Source organism: Chrysoperla carnea, chromosome 2 (assembly GCF_905475395.1).
Source record: "Chrysoperla carnea chromosome 2, inChrCarn1.1, whole genome shotgun sequence".
Lineage (NCBI taxonomy): Eukaryota > Metazoa > Arthropoda > Insecta > Neuroptera > Chrysopidae > Chrysoperla > Chrysoperla carnea.
Window position 1 is genome coordinate 6,040,123 of NC_058338.1, and position 24,541 is coordinate 6,064,663.

Genomic DNA, 24,541 nt, shown 5'->3' on the forward strand with positions numbered 1-24,541 from the left:
TCTAACTAAATCATTTATTCTGAAAAACTTTATACATACACTAAATAGAAAATATTAATAGAAAAATATCGAAAATATTCTAATTTCTTATGATAAACAAATGCTAACAACATAAGTATATAATATTTAAATTCCTTTTCGAACTGGTTTTGGAGCAACATATATATTCACTGGTTTACATAAATCAATCACATTTGGATCCGGTGGAGCTTGTGATGGTCGCTTTAATCCTGGTGGTCCACTATCTGATTCTGGAACAGCTATTGCTAAACTAACAGCAACATTACATGCTTCAGACCATACTTGATGTGACAATAATACTTGTGTTAATAGTCGAAAATTGTTTTCTGCAAGAAAAAAAAAACATTGTTAATTAAAAATAAATATAAAAATATTTTCTTTTTTACAATATGGCGTCTGTCCTGTCTGTCCTTAGTGTCCGTCAAAATTGAAACAAACATACATACATAGATATGATAAACTCATTAATTACCACTCCTTTGTGTTTCGCAGTCGGGTATTTCTGGTATTTTGAAAATTGAAATTTGTAAGATATTGAACGACGAGTCGGGCAAAATGATTCTGAGTATTTCAATATGATTCGTCTTGTAAACTTACCTTCACAAAGATCCAAATCTAACGACCGTAAATCAGCAACTCTAGGAACAGTCATTTGAATTTGTTGATCCGGATATTTGACTTTAATTCGTAACGTGCCACGATCATTTAAATTTAACAATTCCGCTTCAAATGGAACGGATACAATTAAACCGGCTGTGAATTTTAATGCACTATCATTTTCCCCTGACGGTTGTAATATTTTCGCTTTACACATCTTAATTTCTGAGCGTGGTTTTGGTGGTGTTTTTGGTTCAAAATTCCTTAATAATGGATGTAATAATCTTGCAACTGTTCCCGGTTTTGGATCCTCTACATTACTTAATTCATTTATAATTTGTGCAATTAATGGATCCGGTTTTATTGACATTGTTGCAAGCATTCGTTCAGTTTCGACCACAGCTTGAATGAAATGTTGACATAATGATAAGGCGCTAACATTACTGCCACGGACAACTAATACCAATTGTAGAGCTAATGCATGTAAACGTAATTGATTCACTGAAGCTTTTTCAAAGTCCGTTAAATTTAAAAATAAATGGCGTAATCTGAAACATAAACAAATGTTTAATGAAATAGGGAACTTTAATGACTGGACATTTCAACTAAACCATTAATTTAGTAATTAATATCTTTTTAATTACTTAAAATTAATTAATAAAAGTACTAATTCATTGAGAACAATGAATTAAAACTATAAAAAAAATACATGAATATTCCCTATTCTTGTATTTATCGGATGAAATCCCTCCAAGAATTTTAAACTAAACTTACTTAGCACAATGTAAAAGTAATTCATTTATCAGTGAATGATTTGTTTGAGCTGATACATGAAAATTATCCATTTTTCCAATACGATCCGCCAATAATTGTGCCCCAATATGTAATGCAGTAAAATGTGCTGCACCAGCCACACCACTTTCCATTTCTGCTAAACGTAATAAATGTTTTTGAGCGGATTCCAGTAATGTAATTCGTACACGACTCGATGCACCCACATTATCAATATTTGTGATAATTGTTTCCAAAAAATTTGCTGTATTTGTATCATCAGTTTTTTCACCAAATGTTTCGAATGCACTTCGATGTTGAATTGTTAATGCTGGCACCAATGTTGGCATTGTATCACGTAAATATCGATAATGACGTAATGTATGCGATTCTAATAATGGTAGAATTGTTGAACAATGCCGTGCAGCGTTTAGAATTAGAATTAAAATGCATATATCTTGAAAATTTGTTAAGAAATTTAATTATGTATTCGAAATTAAATTTTTAAAGCTACGTTACTACAAGATGTTCAAGATCCCCTGAAAGAGAAGACTCCGAATATGCAAATTTTCGTAGGGGAAATAGCTGTTAAGCATTTCCTTGGCAACAGCTTGATAAAAAAAAGGATACATGACGGATCTTCAACATCCGGTTCTGGAGTATCGAAAAACGGATGTGTATTTAGCAGTTGTGGTGTTAACGGTAACGTTAATTCTGGATGTTGTGTTCCACAACGTTGTAAAAGACGCCATGTTGATCGTTTATCGCATGGATATTTTCGTAAATTATCCAATAATTTTGAAACACACATTTGTAAACATGTTGATGTTGCAAGTTTGCAGGACGCTAACATTCTGAAAATAATTTTAATGTTAGAATTTGTCATTTGTGATCTGAATGAAACGCGTGTGTTATAATCGTTATCGAAAAAAAGCATTCACGGATCACAAACTATGCAACTACAACTTATAAATTTTATTACCTGTGTAAACCTTCTCGAACATCAATTGAATAATCTTCAAGTGCCCCTAAAATAGTCTCCAATTGGTCTTCACGTAGTACAATATGTTTACTAATACGTGTTAAACTATCGATAGCTTTTAATCGTACACCTTCGATTTCATCGTTAAACATATCAACCAGAAAATCGATTGCAATATTCGCAAAAATACTATTATTCAAAGATAAATGGCACAATGACTCAACAGCTGCCGTTCGAACCTCTGCAACAGAAGACAATAAAATAAAGCCCTACAATACATATTCAAACTTATGCATATGCAAAAAAAAAAAGACTTCTATACCTAAAAATTCATCCTCAAGACCATGAACTAAAGCTCCACACGCACCACTACTCATTAAATTCACAGTTGTTGCATCGATTAACTCTCTTGGTGCATCATCAGCCCATTTTTTCCCTGAAGCCCATTCACCACTTGTAACATTTTCCCAGGCTCTTTCATGAGCCGTACGTTTTTTTCTCATATTCGACATTAACTTCTTATCGAGTGTCTGTTGGAGGAAACGTGAACTCACACTTTGCATTGACCCTAATAACTTACAAGCTTCTGCTCGTACACGAACTGTTAGATCTGTAACTGCACTACAAACTTTTCCAAAAGCATCGTCTATTAAACGGATTGGTTGGTCACTATCTGGTAGCATAATCAGCCTAAAAATAAAATAGAAAAGACCCATAAATTTTGTACCGACTTCAGTCTAAATTTTTAAGTAGTGTTCTACATTTGCGCGAAGCATTCATAAAAGTCCTCAGATCAGAGGCGGGTTATCCATAAGGCAAAGTATATACCAAACACTTCTATAACTTATAATGTTTCCCCCAAATATTACTTACTTTTCTGGATAAGTATTGCCAAGTAACCAAACTAGATATAAAGCTTCTCGTCGAACAATTTCATAATCATCCTTTAATGCTAAACAAACTCCATTATAAATATCCACATCCAATTGAAAACCACGATTATGAAGCTTTATCATTGTTGCGAATGATTGACTTCGAACACGAGCATCTTGACTATGCGTGTAATTTGTAATTAATTTTAGCAGTTTTTTGGATTGTTCGTCCTGTTCATTTGGTAAAAGAGTTCCAATTAATTCCAAACAACGGCATTTAACTGCATGGCTAGTGTCTTTAATATTCTCTTGCGCTGCGTAATTTAAAAAAAATGTTCATTAATGTATAATAGTCCAGTAGCTTTATACAACAGAACTTGCGTCAAATTCGATAGTTTTGATGAACGAAGGAAAAACCAAAGATTTGAGAATAAACAACGCCAACAACGAAGATCTTATCATTAACAACCAACCCGTAGAGTGTGTACTACAGTTCCAATACCTCGGAAGTATTGTTTCTGAAAACGGCGGCACTGATGAAGATGTAGAACAAAGAATCAGAAAAGCCAAGGCAGCGTTTGCGCAACTTCGACCCATCTGGAGATCACACCAACTCAGAAGACATACTAAATTGAAAATATTCGAGACTAATGTAAAAAGTGTTCTTTTGTATGGATGTCAAACCTAGAAAGTCTCGCAAAGCATCACCAGACAACTGCAAGTCTTTGTCAACAGTTGTCTCAGACACATCCTCAACATTTATTGGCCCAACACGATTTCCAATGAAAACCTGCTGGACACCTGTCACCAAACTCCAGTAGGACACACCATCAAGCAACGCAAATATGGTTGGATTGGTCAGACACTCAGGCGAAACAACAGCATTGCCAAAGAAGCACTTGAGTGGAACCCCCAAGGAAAAAGAAGGGTGGGCCGACCTCGTCATACCTGACGAAGAACCCTCGAGCAAGAAATTACTGAAGAAGGCAAATCCTGGGGAGAAGTCAAGTCCATGGCACGGAATCGAGTTCGTTGGCGAGCATTTGTTGAGGCCCTACGTCCCCCTCGGGATCATAGGACATAAATATAAATATATATGAACATCGATACCAAAATTTTGTTCGCTTAATTAATATTTCAAACAAACTTGGGACTAAATTTAATATACCTTAATATATTGTCTAAAAATAAATGAATATTACCGAAACTTAATAATTTTTGTATAACATTTGTATTCGTAACATGTTCTCTTCCCAGTTTCAAACATGTTAATATCCCTTGCGCTAAAACTTTATGCGACGTTTCTGTCTTCAATAACGAGATTGTTTCATCGATAATATAAATTGAATCCGCTGTCGTTTCTAAACCAATTTCAGCAAACATTGATAAAATTTTAACACGTCCAGCCGCTTCAGTTTCTGTTTTAAAATGTTCGGATAATTTTCGAATAACTTCATTTAAATCAACTTCATCATAATCAGAATCCGATATCCGGAGTAATGCTTGTAAAGCTTCATTACTGGTTTTTGCTTTCTCTAATAAGCCAACATATGCCGATACTGAACTGTTACTAAGAGCTTTTTTGATCAATCGTAACTTTTTGGTAGGGACTTTAGATGGTTCCTAAACAAGAATAATTTCATTAAAATTTTGTCGTATAAAAAGTAGCGTAGGTAATGTTAATTTTTAATTTACTTGTATAGTTTGGCTATACTCAGCCAAAGCCCGTTTTTTCAATAATGCAGCCATATTATTTCTCGGAGGGATTTTCTAATTATTCTATTAATTAAATTGCATTTAAAAATTGGAATGAAAAGACATTTTAGGTTAAGTCAAATGCAAATCTGTCAGTTTATAGTATGAATAAACAATAACAAAAAAAAAAATATATTAGATTAGAAAACAGACTTCGTAAGTCAGGGAAATCTAGATTTATCGATAGTTATTAATATTAAAAGTAAAATTATCCAGAAAAATTCACTTAAGTAGAATATTTTTCCATAAGGTTATGTTCATAACGATAGGCGTATTGACATTTTTCGTTTAATCGCCGAATATAAAGGCTCATTTACATTGTTCAAGTATCGACTTGATGAATCTGGCAGATACAAATTTTATTAAAGGAGCATCCGTAAACCACGAACGCCAGTCTAGAGAGGGAGAGGATTAGTTAAAAAGCTGCTCTGAGCTACAATAATTAACAGTTTAAGTTGCGATATATGGTTATTTAATTTCAAACATTGAGTACTTTTATATTTCATGAACGCCATATTCTTTCAATTTTGTAATGCTAGTGTTTCAGAAAATAAAAAATGTCTTCTTGACTCGATAATAAAAAAACTGCTTCATCCGAGGAGGGGGGAGTATCATAGTAAAGGCTGCGGTAGGCTACATGGAGTAGGTTATGGACATTTCCAAACTAACAAGACGATATTCGTACCGTGCATGAGCAACTTTAATTCGACATTTTCGATACAATTTACATGTAAAAATTTAAAATTAGCCATAACAGCCACCTTTTACGCCAATGCCATCAACTGGAAGCGTTGGCGTCAATTTGATTGTCGCTATCATGACTACGCACCCATCGGATAGAAGTATAAGAAGTTCAGTTAAAAGTTTTTAACAGTTGGAAAAATTGTTTATCATATTTTAGGTGAATAAGACAATTTCCATATAGGAACCCCTTGTTCATATTTCATACACCGAATTCGTTTCCATGACAAAATTAATTGTATTGTGCCCAAAATATATATTTTTTTTATTTTTGACGGCAATATAACTCAGAGGAACATGCGAAATTATATTATAATTTCATTATCTTACTTTTTTCTACAAATTTACGGAGTCCAATGTGGGGACAATAGTGCTTTTACCGATTGGAGATTTTTAACGATCACATTGCCAACCTTAATAAGTGAGTTTTTCATTTCTGTTTATTACTATAAAAACGGTACGTCTCTTAGTTGAGTATTATCTATTGTAAAAGTGTGTTAAAAAGGGAAAGTGAAAAATCATAGACATCATCAAGGGGTTTTCTAAAAATTCGGTAAAAAATTACAAAAAATTTCCATCAGTGTCAAACTGTGCTCTCTAAATAATTTTTCATTTTCCAAATAAAATTTTGAACTATGCTTATTTTTTCAGTTATTGCTATTATCATTGCAATTGTATTTCTTGTCCTACGATCACCTTTAGGTTGCTGTTTTGGTTTGTTTACGGAACCAACCATCTATGAAGAATACGTGAGTCCTAAGAAAAGCATATTTGAAGATTTGTGTATCGATAATACTCAGACAGTATCAGTGTAATTATATTGTAATTTTACAATTGTAATACCTAAAAAACAAATTTTTAATAAAATTTAAATTTGTCTTTTTGACTTTCATCAAACTTGAAGATAATCGTATTCTGTACCAACATAATGGAAATTAAAATATACCTACACTAGAAGATTTGACACTTGGACAGTCCAATATAAGATTTTAACATTCGTGATTACATTTGTCTTTGTATAAAATTTTTTATTTATTATTACTATTATTTTTTTTTTTACAATCAGCTGATATGGATATTTACCTTTGTGAAAATTTTATCAACATTTTCTTTATACATTGAAATAGTGAAAAACTAAGTATGGAAGTGCCAAAAATTAAGCAGGTAGGAAAATTTTAAAATTTCCCCTCGGTATCAATTATCTTGATCGTCTTTATTTGTAAAAAAAAAATGAAAAAATGAGATGGAAGTATCAGAATCCTATCATTGTTTTACGACGAATTTTTGAATGATTGAAATATTTTTCCGAAAATTAACTTTTCGTTTAACATGCATCAAATTAATATTTAAGCATTTTAGTTATTGTTTGTTTGAAGTTCTTATCATTTCAAGGTTGCAAATATCAGGAAATAATGATACAAATAAAATCTCAGTTCATTCTATGAATCAGTTTCACTTTCAATAAATCATTCGATAACTATTAATAAGATGTAGTGAGATTTTTCTGAATTCATAAAACTATAAATGAAAAATTATTATTGTTTATAAATGTTAGATGATGTGAATATTAATTAAGTTTGAAAATTTAATAATATTTTTCTCAAACGTTAAAGTAAAGAGTAGGGAAATGCTAAAAAATCAAAAGGTCGGTAATTTGAAACCTAGGAAGGAGTATCGATTATTTGAAACTAAGTTAGTTATAGTAACTAGAATTTGAGACGAACTTAAATAGAATTTATCCAATTTATATATTGTTTATGCTTTACTGTTTTGAATATTTGCGCTACTATTCGATATATGCGCAATAGAGACTAAATATGGTTGAAAGATTCATAGACTATCAAAATAGATAGCCCAGTGAAATTTTCTACACACAGTCATATATTATATACACAAGTCTGTTATAAAATGCATTAAGAACATATGTTCCCTTATTGATGTACGAGTTAGTTCCCAAAACTGCTACATAGTCACGCCACCAGTATCGAATCCATATCACTGTTTATTTATTTTAAATTTTCTACTAATACCTCTATAAGGATTCTACTTATGTGGCGCTGTCTAGTGTTCAATAATGTAACTAAAACAGTTTCATTAAGAGACTCGTGGTTTATATTATACGATTGTGATTCTACGTACGTGATTGAGTTTCTCTATTTCCCCATTTTTCTCTCTCGATCTTCCACTGTAAGAAGAAAAAATGTTCAAATAAAAAATAGCCTTTTTATATAATAAAAGCAATCTTTGATTGAAATTTTTCCGACAACTCAATATAGATTTCAGTAATTATAGTACATTTAAACGATTAAACAGTTAGTTTCTATATATCTTGTTTGTTTTATTCACGTTTAGAATAAGAAAAAGGAAAAGAAACAGAAACAGAAAACTGAGAGAAAACCAATTTGTCATGAAGAAGAATCAACTTCGTTGAATGTAAATATTGAAAGTGAAATTCAAGAAGCAATTCAGGATACACCTAGTTGCTCAAAAAATGAGAATGTGCAGACACCGAAACTTCCAGTCAACGAAGAGAATAAACTGGATATTCTAGTGAACGAAGAGAGTAATCAAAGTGTTCCAGTCAACGAAGAAAATATCCAGAATGTCGCAACTAGTGAAAATATTCTCAATGATAGTAAAGATAACATTTTAATTCCTGAAAATAATGAAACAGAATCAAATCAAGCGGGTAACTCGCAAACTGATAGTCTAAATATGTTAACGAAAAATGAAGAGAGTCAACAAACATTACAAAATGAACCAAATCAAATCTGTAAGTAGCAGTTTATTGATAATAATTTATTAAATACTCGGCCGAGGGTTGATAAAAAATGTTACTATTGTCAGAAATCATTTATTAATTAGTAGTCAACAATTTCACTTTCCTTGAATCCGCATTAAAGCCCATCCGTTGTATGAAAATTATACGAATTGTTTTAATAAATAATGTAACAGATAAATATAATTTTAGGTCCCGATGAACAAATATCCAATAATATCACATTACCTAAACAAAGTACAGACTTGAAAATGAAACCAATTTTAACTGAAGAAAAACATGACACTGTTGTAGCTTTGAAAAATTTATCGTTAAATCAAACCAAAGATTCTATTCGATACCAAATATGTAATGTACCTTCAAAAGAATTAATAGAAAACTCGAATCAACAGATGAAAATGAAACCATTTACGTCCATTCAATTATGTGAATTATATCATAATGAAGAATATGATTTGGCAACAACACATTTCATACGAGAATTTATTGATACGGAATTAAGTGCGAATTTTGATAAACAACATAATTTATATCATTGTTTGATGTCATATTATCAAGTAAAACAAAAGTCTATTCAATATAATTTAGAAATTCAAAATTTAATACAAAAATGTTCGACTGATGAAGGAAAACTTTGGATCGTCAATGAAACAAAGGTCAGTTTATTGTTTAAAAATCATTTGACTCCACAAACATTACAGAAACTTAATGTGAACATGGATCCGAAGGCGATACCCCTTTCCGAAATCTGTTGGAAAAGATCATTACCACTTATTTTAAATCGCAGTCTTCTTGGTGTAGCGTTGTCTTACGGGTGCCCGCTATATCCCAATAGTGACAGTGTTACTTTTTTTAAAAATTTTATAATAAAATTAATCATTTTTTCAGGTTTCAAAAACAAGCGAATGTTCAAATAAGCATTCTGTTAGTGTAGTACAAAATTACACGTTGGCTTCATTTCAAAATTCTTTATTTAAAGAGTTAACGACATCTTTATTGCAAATTAAACAACGGCTTCACGACGATTATGAGCTAAATTTATATTTATGTCAGACTTATAAATTACAGGTGAATAATTCGTATATATAATTTAACAACACCTCGACTCGATGCGCAAACTTTAAGGACTTAATCTTTGGATGATTATAAGCTCCTAAACTTTTGCAGGCCTGTAATATTAAGATTAGAAGTAATTATTTATTTAATTTATAGGTTGACTATCGTATTCAATGTATTACGGATGAATGTCGAGGAGTAGCAAAATTATCACCAAAGTCACCCGTACAATTACAAGAAGGCGCATTGCCTTTATATCTATTACAAGAGATTCGAATATGTTTATCAATTTTATTTTATTTTCAACGACGTAATATTTCTGAAAAATCTTTTATTGACGAAACTAGAAAATGGATTGAACAACTAGTTGCTATTTTATTACGAGTCGCATCCTGGAAGGATCATTTATTTTTGTTACATCATATACTAAGGTAACGATTTTTAGAAATAATAGGGAAAAGTGAAACAATCAAACAAATTTTGTTAAAAAAAGTTTTCTTTATCAACGCTCCAGTATTTAATTAACAACATTTTTGGAGTTTACTCCTTAAGAATCGATTTTCATATAAGGAATTGTGTTGTGCTGACACACACAATTTTTTATTATAAAAAGTGAAATGAGCTTTTGTTTTCAGATGTCCAGGTGGTATCGCTAATTGGGCAACACATTTTATTCAAGCACCATGTCCTAAAACACTGTCATCGTCCCCATTCTCTGATGCGTACATTAATCATGTTGTGACAACCATAGCTATTATTTTAAGTCCGATTGAGAAACGTGAAGCATTTCTTTCCGAATTTTTAGCACGAGATATGGTAAATGATAGTATGTGGATTGTGGTTGATTCTGATGGTGAAGATGAAGAGAACGAATCTGTAAATACATGTCCTATTCGAGAAAGTGATTTAATCGCATTGCTAAATCAAATACCACTTGGTAATCTGTTTCGTAATTTGACACGAGTTATTACCAAAGACGATCAAGTAAGTATCAGTAAATTCATTTCCTCAGGAAAGCGCTTTCCTGCAGATTTGTTGTTTTACTGGAAAAAGTTTTATCCCTTTTTCAAGTTTTCCAATAATCAAATAAAAAAAAAATTAAAAACATCGTGTAATTTTTTTTTTAGGATATTTTAAATTTAGATGAAATAACCGAATCATATTTACTGCAATTGATTGCATGGAGTTCCAAATGGATAGAAATTTTAGGATGTGGTATACGCACTTATTCCACAGGACGATATCGACAATTAATAAAATTATTATCACGTTTTATCAATTATACAATACAGTATGTGACAGAAGTATGGATACTATTTAGGTATGATAAAATTCACCTTCCTATTATAATTTTTAAAAGAAATATAGAAATTTTATTTTTATAGCGCTCATAATACAAGAAGGATACGCGACGAAGCACTGATACAACGTTTACAAATTGAATACGATGCATTATTTTTACGTGCTACAAAATCAATTTATTCATCACAACGACTTGGTGCATGGCAATTTTTAGCAGTTTTACCATTTGAAACACTTTCATCACCGACTTTATGGATAGTTTATTATTTACTTCATAATAGTGATGCTGAGATTGAAACAATGACGGAAGATTTAAATAAAAATGATATTATTAAAGATCTAAATAGTGCTTCATTCAAAATGCAGTTCGAGGAAATAGTTAAAAAATTACCGGATGCTGAAATTTATTATTTATTACAAACATTTGCAAATATGGCTTTGTCTAGGACACAAAAAGATGATTGGGATTTTATACAGCTTGCCACTATTAATCTTTTACACGTAAGCTATTCTTAAATGAAAAAACGAAATGGGTCTTTCTTGGGTCGTTTTATGATAAAATCGTTAAATTAAAAGTTGCAAAAAAGAATCAAAACATACAAAAATTCAGTTCCTTTGATGAATAGATGCGCAGTTTTCGAGATGCCGGTAAAAATTCTATCAAATTTTAGATATACAGTCTATCACAGGATACTGGCTGGGCGTCAAGCATGTTGAACGCTTAGGCCTGGCAGTGTATCACGACTACTGCAGGAGCTGTTACAGTGGTGACGAGGAGGAGACAATGTCTCATCTTCTCTGTCACTGCCCAGCTCTTTCCATGAGTAGATGGACTTTCCTGAGCTAGTCTCTGTTTGACGACCTCTCCGACCTAAAGTCAGTCGACGTTAAAACCCTCCTGCTGTTCTTAAACAGCTCCAAATGGTTCATGGAGTAGTGGCCGGGTATGGGCCAACCCATTTAAGGTATCCCAACGGACCCTATGGTCTAAGTGTGTCCCACCCCAGGACAGCCACTCTAAGCTAACCTACCCTAACCTAACCTAGATATTCAGTTGTCCGCGGTCCTTTATTTGGAAAAAAAGTGTATCTTCTAATGACTTTCATTCCAATACGGTTGTAATTTGTATGAATTTCTAATGACCAAGAAAAAGTTAAATAAATTAAGTCGAAAAAAACAAAATTTATTTTCATGATCTTTTTTTTTTTCTTAAATTTATAGGTTGGCTTTACAAGCGTATCAACACGTGAAAATAATTCGAAGCACGTTAGAGATTTATTATCAAATTTAACCGTTAAACATCCAATTTTAATTTCAACGATTTTAAAATGTCTACATGAACATATATCACATATGGGGCAGGTAAATATAAATATAATCTATACAGGGTGTCCTTTTTATACCATGAAATATACATGGTATATTAAGCTTAGTCTCAAGTTTGTAACGCTTAAAAATATTGATGCTACGAAAAAAATTTTGGTATAGGTGTTCATAGAATCACCTAATTAGTCCATTTCCGTTTGTCTGTCCGCCTGTCCATCTGTCTGTCAACACGATAACTCAAAAACAAAAAGAGATATCAAGCTGAAATTTTTATAGCATACTCAGGATGTAAAAAGTAAAGTCGAGTTCGTAAATGAACAATATAGGTCAATTGGGTCTTGGGTAACATGTATGAAAGTTTCGGCGTCCACCAGGTGGGCTCTGGAAGTGAAATTTTCTGAAATTCTCTAGCTACGAAGGTAGTAGTTTAATCGACAGTGTTCCACTACCTTTGTTAACTGTATTCTAGTGAATTTCAACCGAACACAATCGTAGCCACTCTTTGAATCGGTAAATTATGGAGCATCTTAATATGAAAATGACGGGCTCAGGTGAAATAGGCATTTGAGAGGACCCCTCTCGTGCCAACGAGTTCGTATCTTCGTTCCCTTTAACACCAGAGTATCCCGGTACGCAGATCAATCTGACTGTGTTAATCAGTGCCAGATGGCTCAGTTCTTCGAATCATTTGTAGATTATTCTCGATTGGAATCTTAAAGCCTCAAGAACTCAAAGTGTAGCTTGGTCATCTGAGAAAATGCTGGTATGTGCTACACTGTAGCCTTCCGGGATAGATCGTGCGAAGATTTCTGCTTCGAAGTGGATTCAATTTTTTTATGATAGGTTCATAAGCCCACACACTAGATAGTTCTCTGGGTTTTGATCCATCCGTTTCGAAAGGGGACAAAAAGTTATCTTAATCTCGATCTTATTCTTCACAGGAAGAACAGATTACCCTAAGTTTGCGAATACTAATATCTTACTAATTTTTTTTTGTTCTAGTTAGCTTTGTATCTTTTCAAAGAATTACCATTACATTTATGGGTACCAACAGAGGAGGACTTCCAACTATTAGCCCAAGAGTTAACCAACAGACCAATTATTTCATTTGAAAATAACTTAGTCAGATTTATTTTGGCTCATTTAAATTGGGATTTTCGAGAAAATTCAAAGTAGGTTTTTAATGTTTAGAAACAGGATTCAGAATTAACCATGATTAAATTTGTTTTAGGAACGATGAATTATTTTTACCACAGCAGATTCATTTACGAATTGCTTTACTATTAGTAACAGCAACCACAAAACATTATGCAGATGGTATGGCAAAAGGTACTGATGTATGTATGATTTGGGAGAGTTGGGTATGGAAATTTTTGTTACGGCTACGTTTACATTTATTTGATCAAGATTCGCGCACTATTTATTATTATTTTAATGATCCAGTTGTGGTTTTACAAAATATTCCCGAATATCATCCCGATATTTTACAAGGTAATTTTTTATCACAATATTTTTTATTTAGATAATTTTTTACGAATATTCTTCTCTGTGTTCCATTTTACTGTTTTTCCACTAATAAAAATATTAATATACTTAATTTTTTAGCTTTGAAAGATAAACAACATGTGGCCACATTTGTAACACTTTTAACAACACAATGCGGACACTCTGTACCATTAATTTGTGATCATGGTTTTGTTTTAATGCAAAATTTAATAAACTCAACTCGATACAATGAAGTTATATTTGCATTACATTTAATTATTCCAATTTTTTTATCGTGTGAAGAAGCACTTTGGCATTGTGATAAGTAAGTTATGAAATCTGTAATTATTAGTCTAGAAGGAAGTTTGTAACCCTTTTGTAATTCCGATTAGTATGGGAGGAAGCTTTTCTTAGCCCAAAAGAACAACATACGAAATTTGGTAGCCAAATACTATAACCCAAAAGTTTAACCAAACATCAATATTGGTTATTATAACTGAATCGAAAGTGATGAAATCGGGCTTAATAATTGATTAAAATTTGTTAGAATTAATATTGTTTATTTCCTAGATTAAAAGATGTGATAATTGGCTTATTTAATGCTGACAAAGGTTACGTAAAAATGGCAAAAAATTTAATTATTGCAAATGATCCTGGTCCAATAATTAAACAATTTGGTAATATGATACAGTACCATTTGAATAACGATAAAAAGTAAGTGCCCATTTGATCCAATTACAAAAGACTTGGGTGAGTAAAATTATTTTAATAATTTTTTAGATATTTTCTGGAGAATCCTGGAAAATTAATTTCAATATGGCTACGAATAGTTACATCAATTGAAGGATGGAATCGGGATAGTAATTATATATATATTGTGGATATAATTTTACGTTCAGCATTTTTTTGTGCACCGATTTATACGGAAGTTTTTGATATTTTAAGAGAATTATTAAAGGTGGGCTCAAATATTTAAAATTTCTTTATAATAGGAAAGATTACATGTTTCCTAGATACTTATCCCAGATTGGTAATGGATGCAGTCTACTTATTCTGTTTTGAGACATCAATGAACCTAGAAACAGTCTCATAATTATTTTCTGAATAACTCGTAGAATTATTTTCTGAATATTGATTATTTTCAGGTACATAATGATTCTACAAAAACACAAACATCAAATTCATCAGGAGGAATATCTTCGTTATTTTCTTGGATGTCAACTTCAGCAACAATGCCAACATTATTATTAACAATATCAGAAAATAGTGTTTGGCTAGGATATTTTCTTTTAGAATTAGAATATATTGAATTTGAATACAAAACAGGTGTCTGGAAGGAGTTGTTTACACAAATTAGAAATAGTACATCTACGAAAACCAACATTGACAATTCATTGAAGGTGAAGAGACTGGCTTCACTCGAATTTATAAACATAAAGCAACGTTTGAATAAATATTTTCCTATTTTTTTTTCTAGAAAGCGGCTGAAATATGTAAAACTCCATTTTTTGGTTCAAAATTTTTAAGTATATATCGTTGGTCTCAACAGGCATTAGAAGCATCATTTGATCATCCTATATTGATATTATTATGGCAAAAATTTTTTGCTTTATATTTTTATCGTAATATCGAAATGTAAGTTCAAAAAATTTTGATTTCTTTCCATAGAATTTTTTCAAAAATGTTTTCTTTGCAATGATTTACTAGGAACAGAGATCTTGGTGGTATTGGAAATAAATTTTTTGAAGGTGTTATTAATTTAAATTATTTGAAAAAAATTAAAAAACGTTTACAAGATACTGTTGAATATTTTAGTAAAAAAGCTGAAGAATTTCCAAGTAGAAGGGAATATTTTATTAATTGTGAAAGGTTAGTAAGAAGTTGATTAGCAATTACAATATTGTCTGTGGAAGGAATGACGGAGTTGGTTACGTCCTAAACCGGATATCTAGAGAACCCGGGTTCGAGTCCCGGTTTAGGTGAAATTTTTTGGTTTCTTTCTATTTGTTCAAATGAAAATACGTAATGTGAGATTTCCATTGAAGTGTAGTCCATTTTAGTTTCATAATAAAAATATTTGATTTTACAGTTTATTTAAAACATTTCTTTTATGGTTTGAGGAAACACGTTTACAAGAACCAGGATTTAATATACATTCTTTGCCACCGACATATTTACCACAAAAGTTATTATCACTTTTTGAACAAAGTAACGTAAGTAAAAAAAAATATGTGTAATACCATCCCCTCTTTTACTGTCTTCAATTTAGACTCCATTTAACGCAATATTTTCACGACAAAAAGAGGCTGTCTCAAGTACGTCGCAACCTCTCATGGCAAGAGCTGTCTCCTCCTCCTCAGCACTGTGACAGCTCCTGCAGTAGTCGTGATACACTTTCAGATCCAGGAGTTAAGCATGCCTGCCGCCCAGCCAGTGTCTTGTAATAGCTGCAACCACTTTGCTAATAGAGGCCCTTCTAAGTGATATGTATAAGATTTTTGAAACAATTACGATTGTACTCAGACCATATCTGTCTTGTAGTATCACAAGTACGTTCCTCTCTCCATCTAAGATTGACCTTTTTTAAGATATCCTTTTTGAGGAGCAACTTGCAGTTTGCAAATCTTTTTTTGAATAGTACTACTCATTCAAAATGATTTTCGATTCATTTGAATAAGAAATCATTTGCACCCAAGTGATCAGGTCTTAAAGCAGCGGATATGTCTTTTGATTTTATTTGTTGATGGAAATTTTTTCCAGGAATTATGGTTTGAGTATGTGAATTATGAACATGTAAAAAATTCTACAAATTTATGCTCAGAAGAATGGATAACGAATTGTTATCGTAATCAAATAACACGTATTGTATCACCGATCAAGAAATGTTATAATCAAGAAGATCATTTAAAACATTTATTAAATCGTTTAAATTCGTACGATAATCCACAACCACCTCCAGAATTATCACCTATATCGACGATAATTCCTCCATTTGCACCAAATATATTCGTCGATAAAATGAAATTAATGTCACTTTTAAAACCTCGAGTGAATACTGTCATCAAATTTACGCAGTAAGTAGTGTTAGCAGCGTGTTCGTAGTGTAAATAATTATAAATTAAAAATTATTTAATAGGAATCATTCAATGCTATTTTCACAACATACCGCGTTAGATTGTGGCTATGGAGAATTATTACCGCAATTATATAAATCCGAATTACGAACAATTCGAATGAAACAACGTTGTGCTAATAATGGTTGCTCTGAAGTAGTTAATATAACTTTTATGGTAAGATATTTATTGATATTTGTTATTTTATTTTTAACAAAGTATACCGAACAGATATCCAAGTAAACAGCATCCTCCACACTCGCGCGAGGTAGCATGAAGTCGGCCAAGGTTTGAGAATATGGATATGATACTTGTGTGGTCTCGTCTGTACTAGCCCGAATCGAAGACAACAAGTATTTGGTATTTTTTCATATGTGAGGTCCCTTGAATCCATTGGATTACACCCCCACGGTCAGATAGTACCAAGCACCGCCCACCAACACTCCCTTCCGATGGAGCAGGTCACTGGGATACTCCCAGTTAGCGCGCCAAAACTTCCAGTGTGTCTTCCATCTTGGCTACCAAATTCCCTAGCAGGTCACGACCGTTACCTTGATGGGACTCGCGCCTTATCTAACAGCACTTGCAGTTCTGTGTTACTGCCAACTTATGTGTTAGAGCGTTGTAAAGACCTTTTAGCGACACCCTGTATATTAAAATTATTAACATTTATTTCAGAATACAGAAAGTAAACTTAATGAAAGTATTTTACATCAAATTCGTTCGAATCGTTCAGAGTACGAAGTAATTTTAAAACGATGTTTAAGCAATTTTCCACCAGATTTTTGCAATGCTTGCCTTTACATTCTTCAAGCTAATAAGTAAGTTTTGTCTTTCTTATTGTTTTCTATTTAAAAACTAGAATTTCAATTTATTTTGTAGATTCTTTGTTTAACTTTACAATCAATCAATAATCGATATATTTTTTTTCAGTCTTTTAGTATCAGAATTTATTAAAGCATCATCAAATAACGATAATGAAAAAATCGAAAATATTCAAAGGGTTGCAGCTGATAGTTTTTATTATATAATTTCAGTATTTTCGGATGAAATTAAATTTTATTCACCAGCTCGATTTTTATTTTCGTCAATTACAACACGACTAGGAGAGGTAAGCACCCAAGTGGTCAGGTCTTAAATCTGATCATCGGCTGTCACAGACCCTGAAATTTATATTTAATAATTAATAAAATATAATAATTTTCTGTTATAGACGTTCATAACTGGTTGGGACACGGAAACCACACGTTTACTAAATATTGCAATACAATTTCCAAAGTTAATTGATACACTGGTTTCATTATTCGAACCTCCAGTCGATGGAGTGGGCTTTCTAAATGGCTATAAATTTCTAGTGGATCATATTACTAATTTACCACCAGAGACAACGTTTTTGTTTTTATCCAAGGTAAATAAAGAATACGCGAGTTGAAGTTGTAATCACGAAACGATTTTTCGAGAATAACGCTTATTTAATTTTTTTTTTTGTAGTTTGATATAAAAAAATGGTTGGGTGTAAAAAAACCAAGGCTATGTGAACGCTCAGAAATATTATCAACTCTAATGCAAGCATTAATGGCGTTAGGTTTAAAACCTGAAGAACAATTTAATCTTCTGCATGAGGTAGGCAATATCCTGTATTATTTCTTTCCCACAAAACTATTACTCTTTTTTAAAATATTCGACTTGGGTGCTTAGCTTTCAGCTAAACTTTTAACAGTGTTAAGTACTGCTCTGTTGATGTAACTTGGCACCGTAAGCACTGAGAAAGTGATATTTAGCTCCCAAAAGCTATGCACACCTTCTGAAAGTGCACAAACTCGGATTACACGCATTTAGGACCAAATGAAGGTGTTAAAATGATTTCCTCTTGCTGGAAATTAAATTTTCTTTTCTAAATATCTACCAGATACTTAATCGTATATTCCAAGATATTCATAACTTTTAATAATTTCAGCTACTTAGAAGTCATTTAATATCAGTATTTTGTCATGAATGGCCTGAACATTATGGTGAAGTTCTTCAAGCAGTTTTACGTGCAAGTAGTACATCAGAACCAGATGGAGGTTGTATAAGTGTACTAGTATGGAAAGATTTATTAAATACTTTAGGGTATAAACAACTTCCGTCACAAAGTTATGTTGAAGAATTACGTCATTATGCGACTACACAAACATTACTCAAATATAATGAGGTAAGTGATGATCTGAAATTTGTAGAAAGAAGTCAAAATCAGTTATAGGGGAGACCGTATGCATATCGTATCTCTGGCGATTCGAATGATTATAATGCAGAGAGAAATATTACTTGGAGCTTATTTGATAAATCGTTTACTAAATATCATGCTTTTCCAAATTTTCACCCAATCGTTTGCTGTTACAGCCTTCCTTTTGACAAGAACAACCCGGGCTTTCTTCTTTCTTTGTAAAAGGAAGGTATTAGTGAAATCCGAACTTGTTATCGTGTAATTTGCCCTGTTATTAAATGCACTTTGTTTATAGGGTTCAAAATAAAATGAATACAATTCTGTTATAAAAAGTAATGTCGTTATAACTGGTTTTGACTGTAAAAATAAAGCCTTCGATCTTTCATTCATTTTTGTCGAGAATTGGAAAGTAAAATCTGAAAAGCGGGAAAAAAATTATGTTCGAAGACTCATAATTGAATTTTCTTGTAGTTACTAGAAAGTGCTGTTTTATTGGGTCATCATTTTACTCAAGAACGATTAACATATGGTCTTTATGGTTTATACCCACGTTTTCGACCGTACGTAGAGCAAATTACAACTTTATTAGCAATGTTTGGTCATGGATTAGTTGTTAGCGTAATGCATAAGTACCCGGGTCTTTTAGCTGATGAATGTAAGTAGCTGTTTATCATCCTGTTTATTATTATTGAAATAAATACCACGATACTCGCAATAAAATTGTATATTAAGAAATTCTATTTAAAGAATAGAATTAAAAAACATACAACAGACTTACATTTTGCTAAATATCAATATTTCGATTGGAAGACAACCATTGTCAGTAGCTAAATTTATTTATATAACACATTACAAACTCGAAGTCAACAAAAATTCATCCTTATATCTTATCTATTATTTTTCTCCCCCCAGTAAAATTTCAAAATTGGAAATCGATCAAGTAATAGAGTACATTTAAGCGATAAATTTAGGACTAACTTCCAATCCTCATGGAATCTGAGGTGATTTACGTGAAGTGTTTTCGTGGTATTCCCTATCTACCATTAAAATTTCGTTTAAGATTTAATCCTAGCTTCTTTTCTACAATGATAGTACTTGAAATGATATGGCCTGGATTAACGGACATGTTTTCACCATGGCTAATGCCATATTGGACAAGAAGTTTGAAGGATACATCAGCTGTATGGATTCAACAATTAACCGATGGACGGGCTGCAGTTCTGCCATGGATATATGCTGATATTAATTATGCACAAAAAGTCATTAGTGCTTTTGTAAATATTATTCGATTTATTATTGAAATGTTACCAGGTAATTATAATTTTTAACCAACTTCAAAAAAAGAAGAACTTTTCAAATTTTAATATTTAATTTCTTGTCTTTACAGCATCCAATAGTATTTTTAATCGAGTGTGGCAATATTATATTAGTAATTTTGCACATTCAGCCGTAAAAGATCATGTTTTATCGCCGATTCATTCCTCATTATTGACGTTACCATGGGAAAGATTTTGGCCATCTTTACAAGATCTAGAAATAATGTTGAAGGTAAGATAACAATGTTACATGATTAAATAATTAGAAGAAATTTAGTATCAAGATTCATTTGATTTATTCGAAAGATATTCCAAATAAAATGAACCCTCATTAAAATGAGTTTTTTGCGTTCTTTTAGGTTGTTGATCAATATTTACCAACGTGTCACATATTTATTGGTTGTATAGCAATGCGTATACCTTGGGTCCAGTGGCTGAATGCTATCGAGAATAACGATACACCGACAGCGATCACTATTCGGACACAACAATGTCTTCTACCATTATTAGTTAAATTATCTCATGAACCAGCTGTTCAGCAACAGGTAATTACTTTTTAATAAAGTAAGAAAGTTATGATGAATGATTAAAAACTTAAAAATTGTTTAAATTGTTTTAGAGTTTGAAACATTTACAAACTTTGCTTTCTCAAGCATTCCGTTTTAATTGGTATCACGTAGATGTTGCTACTTATGAAACGCTTATTAATTGGTATGTGATGAGTGTTGATCCAAAAGTAGTTTTACGTTTGAATGATAAATCACATAAATTAGACTATTTAATTTTAGAGTAAGTATTATTTTTTTGAGAGAAGTTCATGATAGTTTACTCTTTGTTTCAAATAGTTGATCAGCCAGTCTTGTAATGTTTTTACTACTTTGTCTTTTTTTATTGTACTAAATAACGGAAATATGTGGGTGTCTTCATCTTAAATGCGACACTATATGTGTATATTTCGTTATTGTAAAGTCGCTTTGCGATGCCTTGAGTCCAGGGCGCCATCTTTATCAAATTCAACAACTTCTGATTCATTGGTATTTAATCCTGTAGGTACATATTTAAGATTCAAAACTCGATTCTCACGAATCGAATCAAGTTCTGCTAAAATAAAATTAATAAATGTTAGCAAAGAGAAAGTTATTGTGATTAACTTCCAATTATTTTTTAATAGTTAACAAATATTTACATAAAATGTTCTCAGTGTTTTACTAGCTTCTGCTGAACATATACCAAGTGGTATTGGTGGAAAATTAGGTGTACATGCTCAAGCTAAACGTAAAATATTTATTCGAAGTTTTACGCGTTTGTTAATTGCTACAGCGAATCGTTACAAAAATTTAGTAAATAGTGAGAATATTAAGTTCCGTACCACTGTCGTTGAAGTTTTAGAAGATATGGAAAATATTTTAAAAACTAATGGTATGTATTAAGATAACTATACACTGTAGCCGTAGTTGTTCTAGCTAAAGCTTTAGCTTTAATGATGAATCGATTACGAAATCGTATGCTTACATTTAATTATCACTTTTTAAAGTTTCTATCATACTTTTTTTTTCAGCTGTAAATGAAACTAATAAGTTTACAGAAGTTACAGAACTTCTAGAAGAATTTTTAATTATTTCCGATGATAAAAATTTGTCGTTACTTTTTAATGAAACATTGACTGAATGGCTTTCTAGTCGTACTGAATATAATCTAGTTTTACATGGAGTTTTATCTGTGCTTGGAACTGTACCACAATGTTTAACTGCAACTGGTGCCATACTGGATGCTGCCTTATTAGGTTATTTTAATTTATCTGAACCCAAATGGGAAATGGTTGTAAAATTGTTAAAAGGTATATAGCAACTATTTAATTTAATCTGTCGAGAATTTACGTTTTTTACTAAGTGCCGCCATTCAACTAGCGACCTGGAAGACAGGCTTAGGCCTGGCAGTGTATCACGACTACTGCAAGAGCTGTCACAGTGGTTACGAGGAGGAGACAATGTCTCATCTTCTCTGTCACTGCCCAGCCCTTGTCATGAGGAGATGGACTTACTTGAGCCAGCCTCTCTTTGAAGACCTCTCCGACCTAAAGTTAGTCGACGTCAAAGCCCTCCTGCTGTTCTTAAACAGCTCCAAATGGTTAATGGAGTAGTGGCCGGGGATGGGCCAACCCATTAACGGTATCACAACGGACCCTAATGGTCTAAGTGTGTCCCACCCCAGGACAGCCACTCTAACCTAACCTGCCTGATCTACCAATTAATAAGTTAATTGACTACGACGTATACACATGCTGTATATAATTTTCAATTTTTAGGACGTAATTTATGGACGTCAAGAAAATTACTGGAAGTAATGGCTCAAAATGGTAATATTTTAGCATTTCATTCAATAATGTTAATTCGTAAAGATGATCAGACAATTTCGTTACCAGAATTAATTGAATGGATTACACAAATTAAACCAGAGTAAGATTAAATGAAGATTTAGTTGATATATTTTTAATATGAAACGTTTTTGTTTTCTTTTTGCAGTAAAAATATTGAAAGTCGATTACCATTAATATGGAACGATGTTCTAGAGCTAATAATTACCGATTATCATAAAACGAGTGAGACAAACGATGAAAAATGTATTGCTAATATTTTAACGAATCTAAAAAAGTTTACAAGTTATTTAAATAAAATAGCGGATGAAAAAAGTGGTTGGGGTAATTCATTGTTGGGTGCGATGCGTATCAGAAATAATAGTGTAGAAATTACGAATCGGTAATTAAAGTTTATTAAAATTTGAAATAAAACTTCTACAGCTAAAACAAATACACGAGTTGAACAATTTTATTTTAACTAGGCCCATGCGCAGGAATCGTCAAAGGGGGGTTCAAATTTTTGTTCATCATGTTAAGTCACAAAGCCAATAAAAAGGAGGAACTCTTTTTTCGAGTGAGAAACCATTTTATTAGATCAAAATGTGATATTCAGTCACATAAGTTAATTCTGCGAGCTACAGAAAATAACTTTTCCGGAACTCTGCGAGTTATATAACCTGTAGCTCGAAAACTATCCGTTAAATTTGTGGCCGTAAGAGCTTTTGATCAGAGAATGATCTGAACAACATTTTAGATCCGGTTTGACCCTCTCCACTCCGTGCGCACAGGCCTGATCTTAACTATTCAAATGTATGAGATAGAAATTAAACTTTTTGTTACTTGTCTAGGTGTCGATTTTTTTGTAAAGCGTTAGCGTTATTTTTAAATGCACAAATAATTGAAAATCATTCAGGTAATGAGATAATTCGTTGTTGTGGTGAATCAATTCAATCAGAAAATTTGAATACGACTGACGTTAAAAGTTTACATCAATTTTCTCATGGAGAATTAAAAGTTTGTGCTGATATAACTATTAAACAGGTAATTTAAAATTTTTTAAACTGTTCTTAAGACCTCACTTTTATTAAGTTCGAAATAAAGAAAATACGACACAAGATTATGCCCTTAATGTTTAAAATAGTTAGTCGTTATAGACTAATTAATAAATTGTAGGTATGTTGTTTTATCCAATTTTATATTTAGATTCAGTAATGTCAGGATCTTAGCGTTTCATAGTTATATGTGAGGTTGTTATAACCGATTTTGACTAATTTAGTTTTTTATTTTAGATTCAAGATTTAAAAAATTCGCTTCACAATTCAAAGGATATTACAACGTTTTTATGCCAGCAACTTTATAATGAACGGTTTCTTTAATATAATTTGTGTTATTGTTATTGTAAAAATAATTTTTATATTTTTAAATATTTAAAAAAATAAACTATTTTTTATTTAAAAAAATTTGAGTTATTATTTGACAAGCACGAGTTGGAATATGTATATTACATTACTAGTAGTAAAATATGTCAAAGGTGGAGTAGTGGCTAGCTTGGTCGCCTCCAGCTACAGAGGACCTCGGTTCGTATCTAGCAGTGCTACGATTAATTTTTAATTAACTAAATTATTATGCCAAGATAAAATCATTTTTTTAGATAATTCTTATGAGAACGAAAAGCGACAGATAAGTAAGAGAGCGAGGTATATTTTATGTTATTTTAATTCCCACCCTCAGCCAGAATAGTGATTTATGACATTTCCCACCCTCTGCCAGAATAGTGATTTATGACATAAGTAGGTAAGTGAGACTAACATGTTCTGTTACAAAATCTTATAAAATTCCATTTCACAAAAAAGCTCCGCGATC

The 24,541-nt window shown here is 31.9% G+C and overlaps 2 protein-coding genes across 2 annotated transcripts; one reads left to right on the forward strand and one right to left on the reverse strand.

The window, feature by feature from the left end:
- On the reverse strand, positions 1-5,159 carry LOC123292324 (integrator complex subunit 4). The gene is made up of 9 exons (XM_044872945.1): positions 4,939-5,159; positions 4,446-4,866; positions 3,245-3,557; positions 2,694-3,061; positions 2,372-2,612; positions 2,020-2,243; positions 1,393-1,846; positions 619-1,166; positions 1-347 (listed from the first exon to the last, which is right to left on the reverse strand). The coding sequence occupies exons 1-9, from the start codon at positions 4,990-4,992 to the stop codon at positions 127-129; spliced, it is 2,844 nt and encodes a 947-aa protein (XP_044728880.1). The 5' UTR covers positions 4,993-5,159; the 3' UTR covers positions 1-126.
- Positions 5,160-6,800: 1,641 nt separating this feature from the next.
- Positions 6,801-24,054, forward strand: LOC123294323 (ectopic P granules protein 5 homolog). Its single transcript, XM_044875470.1, has 36 exons — positions 6,801-6,903; positions 8,092-8,512; positions 8,711-9,174; positions 9,407-9,586; positions 9,731-10,005; positions 10,210-10,558; positions 10,702-10,895; positions 10,960-11,377; positions 12,098-12,238; positions 13,205-13,374; positions 13,434-13,693; positions 13,808-14,012; positions 14,258-14,401; positions 14,468-14,645; positions 14,833-15,087; positions 15,165-15,322; positions 15,395-15,556; positions 15,777-15,900; positions 16,448-16,761; positions 16,824-16,977; positions 17,479-17,621; positions 17,734-17,911; positions 18,014-18,208; positions 18,292-18,423; positions 18,758-18,994; positions 19,478-19,661; positions 20,099-20,317; positions 20,394-20,554; positions 20,682-20,867; positions 20,942-21,111; positions 21,524-21,741; positions 21,881-22,159; positions 22,628-22,778; positions 22,845-23,078; positions 23,527-23,719; positions 23,968-24,054. Exons 1-36 carry the CDS (start codon positions 6,880-6,882, stop codon positions 24,052-24,054), a joined length of 7,557 nt encoding a protein of 2,518 aa, XP_044731405.1. The 5' UTR covers positions 6,801-6,879.
- Positions 24,055-24,541: the final 487 nt, after the last annotated feature.